At 40.2% G+C, this 18,335-nt stretch overlaps 2 protein-coding genes and 1 long non-coding RNA gene across 4 annotated transcripts in view; all 3 read left to right on the top strand.

Annotated features, from left to right (window-relative positions):
- Positions 1 to 3: 3 nt before the first annotated feature.
- LOC129759991 (mediator of RNA polymerase II transcription subunit 14-like) lies at positions 4 to 2,160 on the top strand (the record flags this gene model as incomplete). Its single annotated transcript, XM_055757569.1, has 4 exons — positions 4 to 613; positions 683 to 897; positions 963 to 1,691; positions 1,755 to 2,160. Coding segments are annotated over 4 exons (1,785 nt in total), but the record flags the coding sequence as incomplete, so codon positions are not given.
- A 3,702-nt stretch (positions 2,161 to 5,862) lies between these two features.
- Positions 5,863 to 18,335, top strand: part of LOC129759988 (cold shock domain-containing protein E1) — a 35,074-nt gene continuing 22,601 nt past the window's right edge. For both annotated transcript variants that reach the window (XM_055757568.1, XM_055757567.1), the window contains exons 1-3: positions 5,863 to 5,952; positions 6,502 to 7,333; positions 9,397 to 11,966. In XM_055757568.1, the coding sequence (XP_055613543.1) occupies positions 11,930 to 11,966 (37 nt within the window). In that variant the 5' untranslated portion in view covers positions 5,863 to 5,952; positions 6,502 to 7,333; positions 9,397 to 11,929. The remainder of the gene's footprint in view (positions 5,953 to 6,501; positions 7,334 to 9,396; positions 11,967 to 18,335) is intronic.
- LOC129759990 (uncharacterized) lies at positions 14,142 to 15,064 on the top strand. Its single transcript, XR_008740280.1, has 3 exons — positions 14,142 to 14,673; positions 14,731 to 14,903; positions 14,970 to 15,064. It is a non-coding gene; the product is annotated as an uncharacterized LOC129759990 (long non-coding RNA).

Here is an 18,335-nt window from a genome sequence, read left to right as displayed (position 1 = left end):
TTTGAGCGTAGTCACGTGGTAGAAGAATTCACACCAACTCAAGGATTGAAAGGATTCTTATCTAAGTATGTCGACGAAACGGCCGTGTATCGTAGACGCTCCCAATCCGAGGATGATAATCCTCCTTCCCCGATAACTATGGAAGATCCCCATGGTGGCCCCGCTTCGGTAGGATCTTCGTTCCTCGGTGGAGGAGGTGGGGGTGGTGGTATGCGTGGTCCACAAAGTCCCCGAGACCCCGGCCTTCGCTTTGCTGCACCTCTAACGCCACCTTCAGGATCCAATCCTCACACACCTGCTTCACCACATCCACAGGGCATGCAATCGAGCAACCAGAACCATCCCAATTTTAACATGACGTCACCTCCTGCTCAGCACATGCCGCATCCATCACCCAGTGGAGGCCTGATGCCATCGTCTCCCTTGAACCCTCAGCCAAGTCCAATGGCCGCTCATTCTCCCGGACCCAGCAATATGCCGTACATGTCCTCTGGCCATACCGATGGCAGCCCCTTCACCGCACTGTCTCCAGCAGCTTCCAATTGGCCGGGATCGCCTGGCATGCCGAGACCATCACCTCGTCCAGGGCAAAGTCCGGACCATAAGGCACAAAGTGAGTTTCCATTTCAAATTGTTCCCTACAATTGTTGTTACTCATAAGAATCTGTTTCCGAATCAACAGCACCGCACCACAATACCTCCCGGGTATTACCGGCTAGATCCTGGGCTGGGGCAATCCCTACCTTGCTGACCCACGAAGCCCTAGATACGCTTTGTCGAGCCACTGGCCACCCGCAGAAAGAAATCCCTGGCCCAGAACTCAGTCCCCTGGAACGGTTCCTTGGCTCGGTGTTCATGCGCCGGCAACTTCAGCGTATCATACATCAAGAGGAGAATGTAAGTGATTTTGATAAATTCATCTTTTTTTAGCGAGCAATGTCCTCATTCTTGTTCCTTTTCAGCTAACCGCAATTACCTCTAATGAGCCGGGGGTGGTGCTCTTCAAGGCAGACAATCTGCAATACCAGGTCTTCCTGAACTCGAACCACATGCAATCGCTTCACATGAAGGTTAGCCAGGTACCGATGGGTCCTTCCATGGATGGCAAACCTCCGTATCAATGGTCCCCGGAAGATCTGCAAATTTTGGAACAATTCTTCGATCAGAGAGTGGCTGCTCCCCCTTATCGACCGGCCGTCGTAACTAGCTTTACCCGAATGCTTAATCTACCGTCGCAGGTGATGAAAGATTTCATGCAAATTATGCGTTTGGATCTGATGCCAGAATTGGGCCAGGGTAACAAATGGAATGTGCAATTCATTCTTCGTATGCCACCGTCGGCCACACCGATCGTACCTGTGGGCACCACAACCATTTTGTCCCATAGGCAGAAGATTTTATTCTTCATTCAGATCACTCGCGTTCCCTATCTACCAAACATGGAGTGGAAGGATTGCGTGACCATGTTGCTCCCTATGGTGTACGATATGACCGGTAATCACACTCAATTAGCTGAACGACGAGAGCAGGTGACACCTCAATTGACCAGCGCAGTCAGTGCACATCTGCGCCGATTTGCCGAGTGTTACGGGAATTCTCCGGAATGTTCCCTGTTCCCAGCGGTACGAGACATGCTGATGAATTTGACTTTACCTAATGAACCACCAGTTCCAGGACAAATGCCTAACCAGGTTTGTTTTAATGAAAACTTTTAAATGATTCCAAGCGCTGTAAATCATTTTCATTTTATTCAGATTGTTCCACTTGGTGGAATGCCACCAGGAGCTGGACCAGGAGGACCAGGAATGGGTGGACAAATTGCCCCTTCGCCGGTTGGAGCACACGTTGGCTCCAGTCCGAATCCGATGATGCACTCACCGATGCAGATGGGCGCTGGCGGTGGACAGCCAAACTTTGTTGGCGGTATGGTTAATGCCGGTGGCGTTCAAACCGGTGGTCCTGGAGGGGCTGGCGGTCCAAATTAGTTAGCGATAGTCTAAACAACAGTGTATTTGTGTAAAAGTTTTGAGGCAATCAGAAACATTATCATGATTTGTCGAAAACGTATAAAATCAACTTAAAATATTTAACATCATCAATGTTTTATCTGACAGATTCAATAAACATAATCAAAACATAAATAAGATCAACATGTCAATATATCTAGAGTTTTAATCTTATCTTTGGAACAAATATAGATGAGGGATTTCCCAGTAAAGGATCTGGTTCTGCATGTAGATCTAGCTCAATTTTCAAATGTAATGTATTGATTTTAAAATGGAATGCACTTTTGGATGGCTGATTAATTTTACCATACAAGCAACGTAAATACTGGTCGATGACGATGACAACTTATGCATAAGGAATCTGATTCTATATTAAGGAATTCTGTGATAAATCATAAAATTCAACAACCGATCATATTTTACATTTTAACACGTTCGTTGCCCGTAAAAGGGTCAAGATATCCGTTTCGCCACACGTTAATCTGTTCTCTCGCTTAACTCTCAAGCTCCGAGATTTTTTTGGGCGACGAACGTGTTAAATGGCTCAAAAAAGTTTCAAAGTAAAAAAATATATGCATACAAGAAAAATGAATGGTTTTTCACGTTATTTTGAATACTTTTTTATTCGTTTTCCATTAGGGTTGTGATAGACTTTTTAGGGCTACGTAACAATTAGCGTGTAAAAGCGCCCTTTTGACGTTCAAAACAAAATGTCAAAATGGCGCCGGAATGTCGATTTGGTCGATTTATTCGCAATTTCTTTTTCTCTTTCATTCCAACGAAACGTCTGATTGGATATGTTTCTCTTTTTGCAACATGAGGCAGTGCTGCGAGAATTATTGAACTGAAATTTTTATTTGAACACGCAGCGAAAAAGTTGTTTAGTACAAAGGAATTTTCCTTTGTTTAGTCGCCAAACAAAGGAAAATTATTTTGATTCTGGGAAAGATAAAATATCCTTTGTTTCTAATCTGTTTTCCTTCTTTTCAAAAATTTTTTCACCTTTGAAACTAAAACAAATTCTTTGATTCAAAGTATTTTTTTAGTTCAAAGAATAAATCCCTTGTTTCGAAATATTTTCTTTGGAATCGAACTCATTATGCATTGTATCAAATAGAAAAAAAAAGTTTGTTTCAATAGAATATTTTTTTGAATCAACTTTTTTTTATGGTTCTAACCAGGGGGGTGACATCCCTATCCTTTGTCATTGATTTTGACAACCATCAAAATTACGGGCCCATAACAAACCTGGCATTTTGCTGTCAAGGAACCGGAATAGATGTCAAATTCTAGAGAATTATGAATGATTGCACACTAACACAACAATCATCATTGGTTGAAATTTTGACTTTTTCAACTCTGTATACTGCTTTGAGAGGAAAACACCATAAACGTTTCTCCCGATGGATAGAAAAAAAGAAAAAGATTCTTGTTCGCAAGAAGAACCAGATTGCCACCCCCCTGGTTCTAACACCGAGAATTCTCTGAGTGAATAGCATTGTATCCCGGATCGGAAAATTGAACCAAAATCCGTTCAACCCGTGAATCGGTTAGAAATGTGACCAGAAATCCAACCGAATTCGGACGAATTCAGTGCTTTGGTGACACAACTTTCCTGACGGCGATTAGTTTTTGTGAGTGAGCTGTCAAAACAACCAAATGGTCAGGAAAATCTAAAAGAATTCCAACAAAAACCGGTTAGATTTAAACTGACAACAAATTTTTTGACAGTAATCGGTCCGGTTGCGAATTCGTTCCGATCCGAAGAATGACGGCTGGCTGCTCGATGTTTGCACTGCCATTTTTGAAAGTTAATGTTCCTTTACTCACACGCCAATGGGACGTCGCCATAGGAAATGTCAAAAACACTCTATACAGTCTAGTGAGAATTTTAAAATGTCCGTTTCAATAACAGTACAGATGTTTTTTGTTTATGTAAAAAAAGAACTTAATTGTTTGAACTATTTTAATTCTATATTTCATTCTTCCGAAACATTAGATTTTTCAGCAAAAATACCTCACAGATATGAGATATGTAATTGATGAAATTTTTGTTTTATTCCGCCTCCCAAGTTTTCAACACAAACATATATCTAGCGTAACATTTCAAAAGGGCGAAACTGCCAAATGTAAACAAATCGAGTTAACGGTCATTCCGGATGCACGCGGTTGCACTTTACCTATCAAACGCGGTTTCATCTTAAAATTACTTAAAACTTTCAAAAAATTGATAAAATTCAACTGGGCGAAACTTCCTGTTAATGCATTTTTGTTGGAACGTGAAGTTACGCCTATTCAAAATGTAGTGAATTTTTCTATTCGTGTAGAGCCAAAAGGCGTAACTGAGTTGACCGTGTGTGACAAAACGGCCTAATTAGTTTTGCGTGTAGGATGAATGGGCGTAACTTCAAAACCAAAACAAAAACGGCCGATCAATTGGGCGAAACTTGCAGGCGTAACTGACATCGAAAACAATAATTGGGCGAAACTCGAAAATCTCTGAAATAACGTGAAAAAAGTTAAAATTCTTGATAACCATCGACCAATAAGAGAATATAATGCACATTTCTTGATTTTGTTGAACAAAAAGTGGTCGATTTTATAAATAGGATTTGAATAGGTGTTCCGAGTTTTCAAACGCGTTTTTCTCGTTTCGAGCTAACTGCTAGTTTCGCCCTTTTTAAATGTTACGCTAGATATATTATAACCAGAAGGATGGAAACCGATACCAAACCGTAGTCACAAAACTACAGCTACAGGAGGCTACCACCGAACCCTAATGGAAAACTGTTATCGAAGGATACCCCCTATAAATCTCCTCCTTTCACTTATTTAAAGATTTCTAACAGTTGAGTCGCTGCGTTATTACGGCCTCCTTACTTACTACCCTATAGTAAAACGTAACACTCGGCACATTGAAACTTTTTTAAAGTAAAAGACCTTCAATAAACAAGTTGTAAATTTAAAAAAATAAAAGTATCATTTATCAAAGAATACACTTTTTCAAATTAACATCTTGAAAATTTATTCTTGATCCGTACAGACCCCGTTCGATTTTGGTAACTCGCCCGTACGTTTTGTGTTGTTTATAATGTTGGTTTTCATTTGTCATATTTGCTGTCTTTGTCATTCTTCATCCTTTTTTAGTTGTTTTTTGTCATTTTCAATCTTTTGTTTGAATTTGTTTTTAAATTATTTGAATTTTTCATATTTTTTTATTTTTGAGTATTTTATAAATTTTAAAAAAAAACTTTTGTTTTTATTGTTGAATTTTATCACCATTTCAGAACATAAAAATGTATTTATGGTGTTTGTCTAAATTAAATAGGTCCTGTTATAACGAAAACTAAAAGGTAATGTTGATTCGCTAAAAACCGTTCGATTTTGGTACATGTGCCAAATTCGGATATTGCCAAAATCGAATGTTGCCAAAAACGAACGGGGTCTGTATATCCAAATTCAATCCATGCAGTATTTTTTTCTCACATCAACCCGGTTCCAGGGTCTCCGTTAAAGGAAAAGCATTTAAGTTTTGAACTGTATAGAAAATGTTTTCAATGTCAATGGAAAGTATTGCTTTAGAGCAAAGGCTAAAATTAATTGACAGGATATCGAGTGTTATATATTACGTAAATTAACTTAATACTGTCAAATTGTATTTTCTTGACCCTAACTTTTGTATAAAAATACAGTTCGTGTAACGATTTGTATGCTGCCAGTCAAAATGAGTTCTTAAATGAATTATGTCCAAAAATCTTGAGATATTTGTTACTGGCAACCCTGTCGATTATCCCTTTTGTATCACTTTAGTCGGCGAAGACAAAAGCTTCAACTCGCGTTTTTCAAATAAGAAAACCTAAAAGTCGACAAAGTCAAGCGCAGCTCCATAATAAAAAAATAATTCAATGACATGGCTGACTGTGTCGTTAGTGTGTGCTTGGTCGTGGTAAGTTCAATTTTATTTGAAATTTTCGCTAAAATTGTGATCGATTCTCTAGAAAAAGTTATCGAACTTCAACATCCGAATGCTCCCGATACCCGGTGCATGAAGGTTTCTACTGGATGCCGATTTTTGATGTTGATTTTTCGGTTTGAAAATTATCAATTCGGTCAGAGCGAAAATTTTCTTGTTCAATTTTTTTTGTTCGCCTTCCTGCGAAAACGAAAAAGGTTTTTTTCGGAAATTTCGAATTCCATTTACTGCTTTCTAATCGGAAACGAAATGGATAATATCATTTCTTTAAACCGGAAGTGCATGACTAAGGCACCATGTTAATAAGTTTATCAATGAAAATCGTGAAATAATAATTTCCTGAATGTGTGTAAGAAGATGGAGATTTCCATGGTGCAACCAATGTGAAAGTAGACTTTTCTTGTTTTTTTTTTCTTTTTTGTCAGTCTTTGTTAGATAGATAAAATTCGATCAATATTAATTTTTCTTACCACTTTAGCGGATTCTAACTTTCTCAAAACTTTCTCTCGTTTTTTTTTCCAGCTTGTGTAACTAAAAACCGCTATTTTAGACTAAAAAAGCAGTATAATCGAATCTACACCTACAAAAAGCAACCAAACAGAAAATCAAACCACTACTCATCAATATTGTTTCTTTACAAATCACAAAAAATAGAAAGCGGATTAAATACTCAGAAAAAGCAAACCTTAAAGTACGGAAATCTTTCACCGAAAAAACCAACCAATCGCGACATTAATCTTAGTGTAATTCAAAAAAAAAAAAATTATTGAAAAGCCTTATGATACAAAAATTAAAAGAAAAAAAATACATGCAATTGTGATCTCCAAGTTTGTTTTCCTCCGTATTTTTTGTTTGAAAACAAACAAAACTAAGTAGGAAAAAAACTAAAAAAATCCCAACCAACCAACTGATGTGTTATTAAAGAAAAAAGTATTGAAGCGAGGAACCAAAAAAACGGAAGTTATAACAAAACAACTCAGCACGCATTTACGACATCCAACAAGATCAACAACAAAGAACAGCTCTTGAAGGAACGCATAAGATCCAGTGTTCCATATTCAACATCAATAATAATAATAACAACCAGCCAGCAACAAGGAGAGCTAAAGACAACGCAACAACGGACAGAAACCAAAAAATTAAGGAAACTCAATCAAATCAGAAACATACACACTTCTCGCCAAGTCGTCCCACTACTTTGGGAATTATCGATCATCCTTTCACCATCACCGGAAGCATTAATCATCGGAGTAGTTAGAAGCATAGAAGATACCCGAACAGCAGCCGATCCGCCAAAGGGAGCTGCTTCGGCGGCACCGAGGTTCCCCTTCCGGTACCGGTTTCGGGATCCTAGGTAAGCTAACTGATAAAATTTTTATATCATTTATTTATTCATTAGTTTATGGTCTTGCACTTGGAATATTTTCCTGCATCAGCGTGTAATATAACAACCACTTATTTCTGAGTCTGTCTCAAAGGCTTCGAGAAAAAAAATGTTCCACTGATTTTAAACACTGTCAAATGATAAAAAAAATTACATAAACCTTCACCACAGAAGGTGAATTAAAAAGTAATGCATGCAACGGCTTTGGGAACACGTTGATTTGTCTATCATCTGAGCACATTTAAGGAGTTTTTCTGTGATCTGTTAGATTGTAATTTATTGTTTATTAATTTCTACGCAGTCTATTAGACATCTGATTTATTCTATATTTTATGAAGATTTTTTCCTTTCTATTTTCTTTGAACACAGAGATTTTTTTTCTTAAAGCGGACAATACATTGCACAACAACTATACAAACCTATTTCCCAGTAAACGCAAACGATTGTTGGCGAAAACAGCAAATGAAACATAAAAAACAGTTCTACCCGACTGGGGCTGAGTGAAGGGCCTGACATTTTTACAAGCAGCACCATACGCTATGTTACAAAAGGTGATAGCACAAACAATTTTGATCCAGATCGTGCATCGATGATCCGTTGATCCGATTTTTCCCTTGATTTTTTCAAAGATGATCCGATTTTTTTTTTCTTGAAACATCACCTCAGGATTCGGTGTAATGCATTTTTGGGGTTGTATACTGTTTACCGGAATTCCATTTACCGGAAAACCATTTACCGGACTGCTATTTACCGGAAATTCATTTACCGGAATGAACCGTTTACCGGACTGCCATCTACCGGAATGAACCATTTACCGGAATGACATTAACCGGAATGCACTATTTACCGGAATGCCATTCACCGGATTAAGTATTTTTAATCTATGACTGTATCCCGTTTACCCGGAAACTTATTTTTGGGCAAGGTTTGGGTATTTTAATTGATTTCATGTGTGGCATTTAAAAATCGTTTTGATATCCGACTCCTCACGCTGCGCGTTCGAACTTGAAAGACATATTGTCCTTCACGCTGTCGCGTGGCGGACGGGGCTAAGGGATCACCCCTAGCTTTCACGCAGACCTAGGAAGCCCCGACAGACCTAGACCAATGTAATAGGGCCGCCGCTTCCGACGGCGGGTCGGCGGCCTGCTCGGATTTGGGAGCCTCAGCGGCTTTGTGCCGCCTCAGCCCCTTCATCCTCGTTGGTTGCGGCTTCGCCGCAAAGAATAATATTTTGAAAAATCCTTTTTATGGATACAAGTTCATTTTTTTTGAATTCTTGTTTGGTAATGGTAATTTTGATGAAATGATGAATTGAGAAATGATAAATTCTGGTAATAAAAATTCTGGGGAGAGGTATATTTTGTCGAAAATTTTTAGGGAAATGAGATACATCTCATATTTATACGTTTTAAAGAAATTCCGGTAAATGGTAGTTCCGGTAAATGATTTTCCGGTAAATGGTATAGTCCGGTAAATGGTTTTCCGGTAAATGGTATAGTCCGGTAAATGGAATTCCGGTAAATAGTACAGTCCGGTATATGGTATTCCGGTAAACAGTATACAACCCATTTTTGGTGTCACTTTTTTCTTAGAAAATAACTTACGAAATGCAAGAGGCGCGGATAAGACGTGCAATTTCTTCAAATAGACCCAACAAATTTAGTTCTGGAGCTTCCAAGTTCGTTTCAGTTCAAAGCATTTTTTAAAATTCTGTTGAAAATATTTTTTTAATGAGTTCAAGGGTTCCACTTCCAGTTCAATTTTGTTTTCAGCTAGATGATAAGGCATAGATAGAACTGACATTTTCAGCTGAGTTGAATACTATATGCACACTTAGAAGGTATTAAAGTAGTTTAAAAAAAAATGTAAATCAATACATTAACCCGACCTAAATGAAAAGTTATTAAAGGTTCTCTAATCAATATTATAATACCTAATAATAACAATACATCAATAGACTGACATTTTGGTTTATGGGTCCTCAACATAAAACAAAATCTTAGTGCCTTCTATTTTCTCTAATTCTTCAGGACCAGCGGCTTCGCTTTGCTGAAAGCGGTGCATTGGCAACAGAACGGAGAACCAGTTCATCGTCTTGTGTGTATCGGGTTAGTGTGTTTTAGTGTTTAATTGAAGTAAAAACTTTTCTGGACAGAAACTATCAAGTAACAGGTTTGCGAAGTAAGTTAAAACACCAACATTTGTTAGAAAAAGAGTAAGGACACGAAACTATTGAAAAGCGATTGTGTGAAACAAGAAAAAAAAAATAACCGGAAGCCAAAAATTACTACGAAAAGCAACAAGTGATCGAGTTCTTCTATAGCTGACTTTAGTTTCGGCGAGGCCAGCGAGTGCAAAATTAAGAACAACATTTACATCATAAAAAACTATTATTTTTCCGTCGTCGCCAATCGGTATTTGTGCGGTACCCCAGGGGAATATTGATGGTACATGAACTCTTCGCGGCACGGCTTTACGAAGTGCAACGGAAACTAACTATATCAACCACCGCCGTCATCGCCAATCGACGATTGCAAACTATACCCATATCCTGTCAAGGATCATTCACCTATTGAACTTTAAATCGAAAGATTACCAAGTGTCTCTCTCTTTCATTTGCAAGCCGAATTCAACTACTAATAATCAAGTACAAATCAATAAAACTAAAAAAAGCTCATTTTCGAACAGCGAAGAACAGCAACCACCCCCAAACTATTTTCGGTTTAAGTTTTTAAGTTACGGAAAACGACGGAAGATCAACCCCGTCAAACTACTTGGAAACTTTGATTTCTCGGTCGACGACGAACTAAAGTGCAACGGTTTTTGGGATTGTGAAGCATCTTTGAAAACGTTATCGAACTTTTCTACTTACTGAAGTGAAATATCCGGGAGGACGCAGTCGTGGAAGCGTAACTGTATGGTGTGAGAACAAGAAACTCTTGAACGCGAAGTTCATGAACAAAAACAATTGATAGGAAATATTTAACCAATCGTAAGAGAAAAGTCTAAAGTGGAAAACAAGAGAAATTTAAAATTCTGAAGTAAAAAGAATACAAATAAAACCATTCTGTGATAAAATTAAAAAAAAAATACAAGTAAACAAAAGTAAGCGTACGTTTATTGATGAAAACTAAGTTTAAGCCAATAAGAAGTAAGTGAAAACCCCTCCCCTGTTAAAGGGGGTGCCACATGCAACCAACAGTAGAGAAGACAGAAAGCAAATAGTGCAAGAGACAAATATTGGAAACAATTGAACAGACTAAAAGTAAACAAAACAAACAAGTGGAAGAAACCGCAACTGGACAGTGATTCCTTTTACACGAGAAATTATTTGCCGAAAAGCAACAGATTAGCTTTTATTTATCGAATTTCCTCTTGTTTTATTAAAAAGAAAAGAAGTAAACATTATATAACCCCGCTAAGTTATATGTTTTTACGTGCCGCTTTCTGTGGTTAAGCCCGGAGAACTTTGTTTTTATGTTTTCGAAAAACCCGTGTTGAATTCTCACAGCAGAGGAGAAGAAAATAAGAAAAATCTTCAAAGAAGAAGTTGACTTTATCTTATACGTTATTGAACTTATAATTACGAAAATCAACAAATCCTTCTACGTGAGGCAAGTAATCAGACTTTGAATGATAAGTTTATTATAGTGATTAAATTAACTGAAAATTGAAACAAACAAAAAACAGAACGAAAACTTCGATGTGCTTTTGTGAAAATCTATTATAGTTGTTATCGTAAGACAAGAAAGTGCACCGCCAAGCAGCAGTCTCCTCAACCCTAAAGGAAGACCCGGTAGCGGATCGTTAGCGGAAGTGCGTGTGAGTTCAGTTGCAACCGAAGTGGAATCATCGCTGATAAAACCTATTAAGTTAAAGGAATATACTAAAAACTGACAGTAAAATATCCGATAAGGCTGATTTGTGAAAATAGAAACCAAATTCAACTATTATTAACTAGCTAAAAGGCGCAAGTGGACGGGAAAATACTTTTCTTTTCTTCGTGTAAGTGGTAATAGAACACTGAATTCGTTAACTCGTTAGTTGAAGATCAACACACATCACCGATCGAACTTTCTTGTCGATTTCCAGTCAAAGATCGACAGATAACCTGCAACTAGTTGAAATTTTAGTGTGATTATTAGTGAAACCATAATTAGCTACCTACTTCATTCAAAAGTGCAGAGGGTGAACTGCTGAACATAGACAAAGAGTTTTGTTGGGTGCGTTGGTTTCCACGAAAAAAAATCTTCGTATCAGTGGTAGCTGGCGGGGGCCGGAAATACGTTTCGAGTTACGCGTACTGAGATTCGGTTAAATCGCGTTTCGCGAACAAACGAGTGGCGCCCAAATACGGTTAATCACCGTCATATTCCTTGAAGAAAGAAGAAACGCTCCAACAGGAACGGCATAAGCCTGTTTTAAGGTTTCGTACCCTCTACAGATCTTGTGCTGGTGATAGCTACGGAACCGAACAAAGTGGACACCTTATTGCGACCGCGCCGTTTGGTAAGGGGACAGCAGCAACAGCAGCAGATACTGGAGCATCAGGTGCCGACTAACATGGGAAGCCAAACGAAGCCGTTCCGTTCGGCCGATGGTAAGTTTATAGTTCTTACCACTTGATTAGATGTTTTTTTTAATATTTGTATTCATTTATCATATCATATTTAAATCATTGAGGGAAGTTTGGGAGGAGAAATGAATTTTTTTATTCCTATGTTTAATAAAAGCGTTATACATATTTATATTTACAATTCCTGTACAGTGAACAACTCTTTTCCCTACGATAGCCATTGTGGAGAAGGTAACGTCTTATCAACGCCCGCAATTTCGCTCAAAGGGATCAGTTGTACTCGGAAATACCCCGTCGATGTACCACGTGAAAGAATCCTCAATATTTACTACTCAGAAGGTCAAGTCTTATCTCTGTAGTTCCACTAGTAAGATCTGAAGCACTTTTCTTTAAAGTCTGATCCGCAATCTTTTTGAAGGTGAGATTACTCTCCTCCGCCTTGATCTGTCCATCTGTTATTGTAACGTAACACGCACCTGGCTTCGACACTACTTGAACACTCCAGGCAGATTGTATCCAATTTCTCAAAAAAAATTGTCTAGAATGAAAAATATCCAGAATTTTATTCGCCAGAAAAAAAAACTTATTTACTTTATCATCCGGCGCTGATCGTTCGACGCATAGGGCTGCGATAAAAGATCTCCACTGCTGGTGATCCGGAGTCAGCGTTTTCACTTGCTGTCAGCCAAGGTTTTCGTTAACTGTGCCTATTTCAACGGCTCGACTACGTACGCCGCCAACTTCGCGAAGAAGTTGGAGAACGGTTGCCGTGGACCGAGTGAATTGGAGGAATGTTGTTCATCAGGTTATGATGAAATACCATGTAAATAAAAAATAAAACTACGTTCTTCAATGCCAATTTCGATTACAGTCAAACGCCTCTCTGTAAATCTCGTTCTGATCTCTTCGCAACGTGTGCCCAATCTATCTCTACTTACGTTCCCGAATCTCGGTTACGTTTGACATCCGGTTTGACACAGGCAGCAATTCACTTATACTTCAGTTTTCGAGTCGTCATCGCATATGTGAATCATGTTTCGCACCCGTACAACCATACGGATTTGACTTTGGAGTTGAAGATTAGGATTTTTGTTGGTGGAGAGATCCTGTGTGACTGTCAGATGTTTCGGAGACACGCAAACCCTAATCTAGCTATTCTGATCAAGGGGCTGAAGAAAGCAAACATTTCCGTACCAAGTTTTCAGTCAAGAAACCCGCAGGAAGAAGAAAATTGAAACGAGTGAAACACGTATATGGGCAACATGGCCGTCTTCATTGCAACAATTTTAACCGTAGGCAATTTTTTAATAATCCTTAAAATGATATCTGCGGCACTGGAATGTCAATCAAAGGGATCTTTGGTAACATTAATAAATTATGGTTGGGCACAAAATGCAGAGTTTTCATGATAATCCATGTTAAAATTGATTCAAAATCTGCAGTATGCCAACAACAGACAAGTTTGGCAACCAACATGTTACCCTATTTCAAGTCTGTTATCTGAACCAAATCTGGAAATAAAATTTACTAGGTCATTTTAATAATTTTTAAAGTTACTCGCTCAAATACAAAGTAATGATTTATTCTGTGCAAGTTATAGGAAAATCCAATAAATTCTACAAGTGTATTTTGTTGATGAAAAACATACTGAAAAGTATGGGAAAATCTAATGAATACGATGTGCCTATGAATCTTAATCAAATATATTAGAAAATCCAATAATTTTCACATGTTTATTTATAAATAGATTTTATATTTTGCATATCTAATAAATTTACTAACAATTCGCACCGACTCGATCGATTTGTAAGTTCCTTACCAACAGGCTCACACTTGTGAGCCTGCTTGGAAAGCACAAATTTGTGTCTACCATCAGCAACAGCTGTGATGGATTTAAATGCTGAATATTTGTCCAGATAATCGAGGCCCAGCTGCAATATCGCGCATCTGAGTGTAGTGTGTCTAGGCTGCTGCTGTCGTCGAAAAAAAAACACGAGACATATGTGGACGATTCCGGAAGAAAACCTTTTACTTTGGTCAGGAAACCAATAAATGGCACAAATGAAAAATAAAAGCATCTATAGGCCGTAAACAACACAAGCGATGAAGGTAAGTAAAGAAAACTTTTTGTTAAATGAAAATTTTAATGTTTTTCTACCCTCCGTACAGCTCAACAAAGTACGGCAGATGCAAGGGAAAACTCCACCATCCGGCCGGACAAAAACCGGAGCAGAATCTACAAACAGGATGAACACCGGGACAGAACAACCAGCACTACTTTATCAACAGCAGCAGCAGTAAACATTACTCTGGCGGAAGAAAATACCATCAGTCTGCCAGTTCCTCAGCGACGGTTACATCCAGACACCATGCAGCCACCACCGATCGTACCGCCTATGCAACCAGAGGCAACAGCAGCATAACCAAATCCAACATCGAACATCCGCTGGAAGCGTTCCATCGCAGCACTACCTGCTTTCCGGTGGAAGAGACCATCAACGCAGCAGCATCTTCCTTTTCATCTTCACCACAAGAAGTGAACCAGCTCAGCAGCAGCCGCGGCCGCGGAATCAGCATTTCTTCTCCCAAAACAGAACCGTACCAGGCGGCGAAAGTGGCTCAGGCGGGTTACAATGGAACAGAGTGGAATTGATGTTGGTTCTAGTGTTTTCATTATGATCTAATCTGTCCAACCCATGAGTGAACTGATGCAACAGCCTACCTCATGCTGGTAAAATTGTGACAGGATAAGTTAAGCTTTGATTAATTATGAACTTTTTTATTTTAGGAAAAGGACGATCAACCTTTTAATATCCGAGGTGGAGACGACGAGGTGGAACATTTGTTTTTATCACGGCGGAACCAGAGGAGTCAGCGTTGGAAACAGCAACTAATGAGTCAGCATCTTCACAATTCGGAATTACATCCATGACCCAGGTTCCAATCATGAGGGCCTCGGAGGTAGCACCAACATTGCCCCTGCGTTTTTATATTTTCATTCCGAGTTTTTTTTTTATTTTGTTTCAGGTAAAAAACACATTCTGAAAGCATACATCTGGTTCTCGAAACTGACGGAATTCAGCGAAGAGTTGTTATCCGTAACGATGTTAAGATATTCTTATTTCTGGGGGTGAGCGCTAACAAGAGTATCGACGCCGCAATCGAATAAGATCTCCCCCCCCCCCCCCCCGCCCGCGGAAGAGGCGAATAAACACTTGAAACGCCTGCGGTGATATGGTGACATCATACAAATTCGATGGACATCAGTGGATGGACACCATAAGATAGTAAAAATACGATCGACCTTTAAATTCAGTGAATAATAAAATATTATAATGCTACAAGACCAGATGTTTCAATTTTCATAACAAATCAATTTAAATTCGAAAGAAAAACGGATTACATTCATTTCATTGTCTAGAATAATCATTTTTATCAAATTATGATTGAATAACTTTCATTGGAAATTCCTATAAAATTTATCGGGACGCTAAACTATATGCGCAAAATTTTGCGCTTACTTATAAAAAGTATTGGATTTTCTAGTAGTGCAAAAATACTAGAATTCCCAATACTGTTTATAGCCCGATTTTGCTCAGTGTGGGGTGAAGTGTTTAATTTCGGGAACCACACTGACGTTCTGGTACCAAAAATTTGGTACGGTGCGTTTGTATGCGATTTGACAGCTGGTTCAGTCCTCTGATTCTGATCCGGGTTTTGATGTCTTTCTTGGTAGCACCATCGAGCGTTATCTGGCTACCAAGATACTGAAAGCACCTAACCTCAACCTCAACCTGTTGCCCAGCTACCATGGAATAAAAAGGAGGCTGCTGTCTTGGAGCTTTCTGTGAGGTCGTCGGGTTTGCTCTGCATATCTGGATGTCTTGGACGAGCGAAACAATATCTCAACCAGGTCATGGTCGATTAGTTGCTCCTTTGCGAAAGATTCCACATTAATCCTCGGTTCTACACAATCCTCGTACGGTTCGGGTCTACAGTCGATCGATCCAGTCAAGGTCTCATTCAAAGTAGCGGTACGTCCTTGTCTTACTTCAGTAGTCACCGGGATTGGATCGGACAAAAAAACCGTCGAGCTATACCTTGCACGAAAAAGCCTTGTAATGTGCTTCGATGAAATGGACTTGTTTCTCTGGAACTCCTCGTCGTCTAAGCGCAGCCCAGTTGACATAACTTGATGAACATAATTCCTAAAATTCACTCGGTCCATGGCAACCTATCTCCAATTTCTCAAACAACCCACCTATTTTGCAGTAAAGTAGTTCGACATTCTCGCAACATGTCCTGCCCAGCGTATCCGGCCAGCCTTCACCACGCTCGAACTTATCTGTTCGATCAGTCAATATCTGCCCTGCTTTGTCTTTCAACGGCATTCTAGCATTATTAGTCCTTGCACCACTAAGGAGGCGATAAATGACGTTAGGTAATCGGTTATCTTCAATGGCGGCGGCCCTCCCTCTTCGGCTGAGGAGTTTGTTCACGCTATCTTGTCTCGTCTACAAGCTTGATTAACTGCTTTTTCCAGCTCAGCGTATTGTAACATGCCTGCTCAATTCTGACTTTCGCATTCTTCCGATTATCGACCATCCTCCAGGATTCTTCCGACATCCATTCATTCTTCTTCCATAAACTTTACTGAGAGTATCATGATTTGTTATGATAAAAGCATTCTTGATTCCACACCACGGTTCTTGGACTGTTCCGTCTGTCGGCAGTTCCGAAGATCGGGATTCCAGCTGTTCAACGTATGCCCTTTTCACCTCTGAATTCCCCATTCAGAGGTTCTTCTGGTTCGAAGAAGGGATCCATATTTTTGCCCACACCCTGAACTTAGACAGTATTCCTTCTGGCGTTAACACGCATGACTTTCCGGTCCAAAGTTTTGTCCACCTGACTCGGTTTCCACCCAGTTATTTTTTTGTCCACAAAGCTGCTTTCCTCTCCGTACCTCAGAATCGATTTTTTTTAATGAGTTGATCACCCAGGTGGTAAATCCTTTTAACGGATTGCATTCCAAGGCACGGCGAGCGACCGAGTCCCCCCAGTGTGCTACCCTTCAATTAGACGACTCAGTATCAAGTATCCCTACGCCAAAAAGTATACTTGGAGCCTCTGGTCATAATTCTCATCCGGACCTGGATCGAAGGCTGTACCCGAGATGGGAGACCAAGTCCGCGCTTAAGCGCTCATCGGCAAACTCCAGTTCGTGTCAAAACTCCAGCATATATACCCTGCCTCTTGTTACGATTCAAGACTAAGGACCTCTCCTCTAACGACTCGAGGTCCGGCCTTTACTCGCAACTCGAGGCTCGCTTGGTTTCCTCGACTATCGTGCACTGCGCCTTTGTTTGAGACCACTGCAAGAAACCAATGATATCTCCTCTAACGACTCGAGATCTTGGCTCCGCTTGGTTTGCCTCGAGGCCCTCTCCTCTTTGCCCGTCCGTGTGCCGAATCGAGAGAAGCTTATCCTGGACAAGCGCCTGTCACAGCACACGTCCGGGACTTTACGAAAACTACTCGGATGATTCCCGGCGAAGAATTCATCCTACACTGACTCAGGTGACTCACCCGCCGACGACGTGAAGTCACCCTACCCGAGAGTATTTCGCGGCTTCCTTCTTCGAGTTCGACTACGAAGAAGGTCAAGTCTTATCCCCGCAGCTTCCCTAGTAGGGAGCGCGTTCTACTCAGATACTCCGCGGCGGTGGAGGTATCCTACACAACGTTCGCGACGTACCTAATAGCCCGGCATACGCACAAGGTAGAGTCTTATCTTTGTATGCTTTACTGCTAGGATCGAACGCACACTACTCGAATGCCCCCTGCCGAAAGGGCATTCTACCCCGACCGTGATCCGGTCTTCCTCCTCCCTTTTAGCTGGCAACCCTATGCTTTTTGGCCGCCGTGTACCGAATCGAGCAGTTTATCCTGGACTCGCGCCTGTCACAGCACACGTACGGCTTTAACGCTTGCGACCAGAGATGCCAATGTGCCTGATTTTTCAGGTATTGCCTGATTTTTCGAGGCTCTGCCTGACAACCTGATAAGCCATTGAATATGCCTGATTTTTGAAAATACGGCCCTTCGAACCTCGGACAGTTGAACACTACGTGCTCTGGTGTATATATTGTGTCACCGTAGGTTGGAAAGGGTGGCGAGGCCACGTGTCCAACAAACCAATGGTGGTACTGCATGAAACATCCGTGACCAGTCAAGAACTGTGTCATGCAGAAATCCACCTCTACATGTCTCCGATCCATCCAGGATCCGATGTTAGGGATCAAGCGATGGGTCCACCGGTCACGTTCGAGCTGTCCCACTGGTGCTGCCAGTTGGACATCGAGGCCTCTCTGGCATGGTTCCGCACGTCGG

This window comes from Uranotaenia lowii, unplaced genomic scaffold (genome assembly GCF_029784155.1).
Source record: "Uranotaenia lowii strain MFRU-FL unplaced genomic scaffold, ASM2978415v1 HiC_scaffold_357, whole genome shotgun sequence".
Classification (NCBI taxonomy): domain Eukaryota; kingdom Metazoa; phylum Arthropoda; class Insecta; order Diptera; family Culicidae; genus Uranotaenia; species Uranotaenia lowii.
This window is presented reverse-complemented; position numbering and strand designations above follow the sequence as displayed.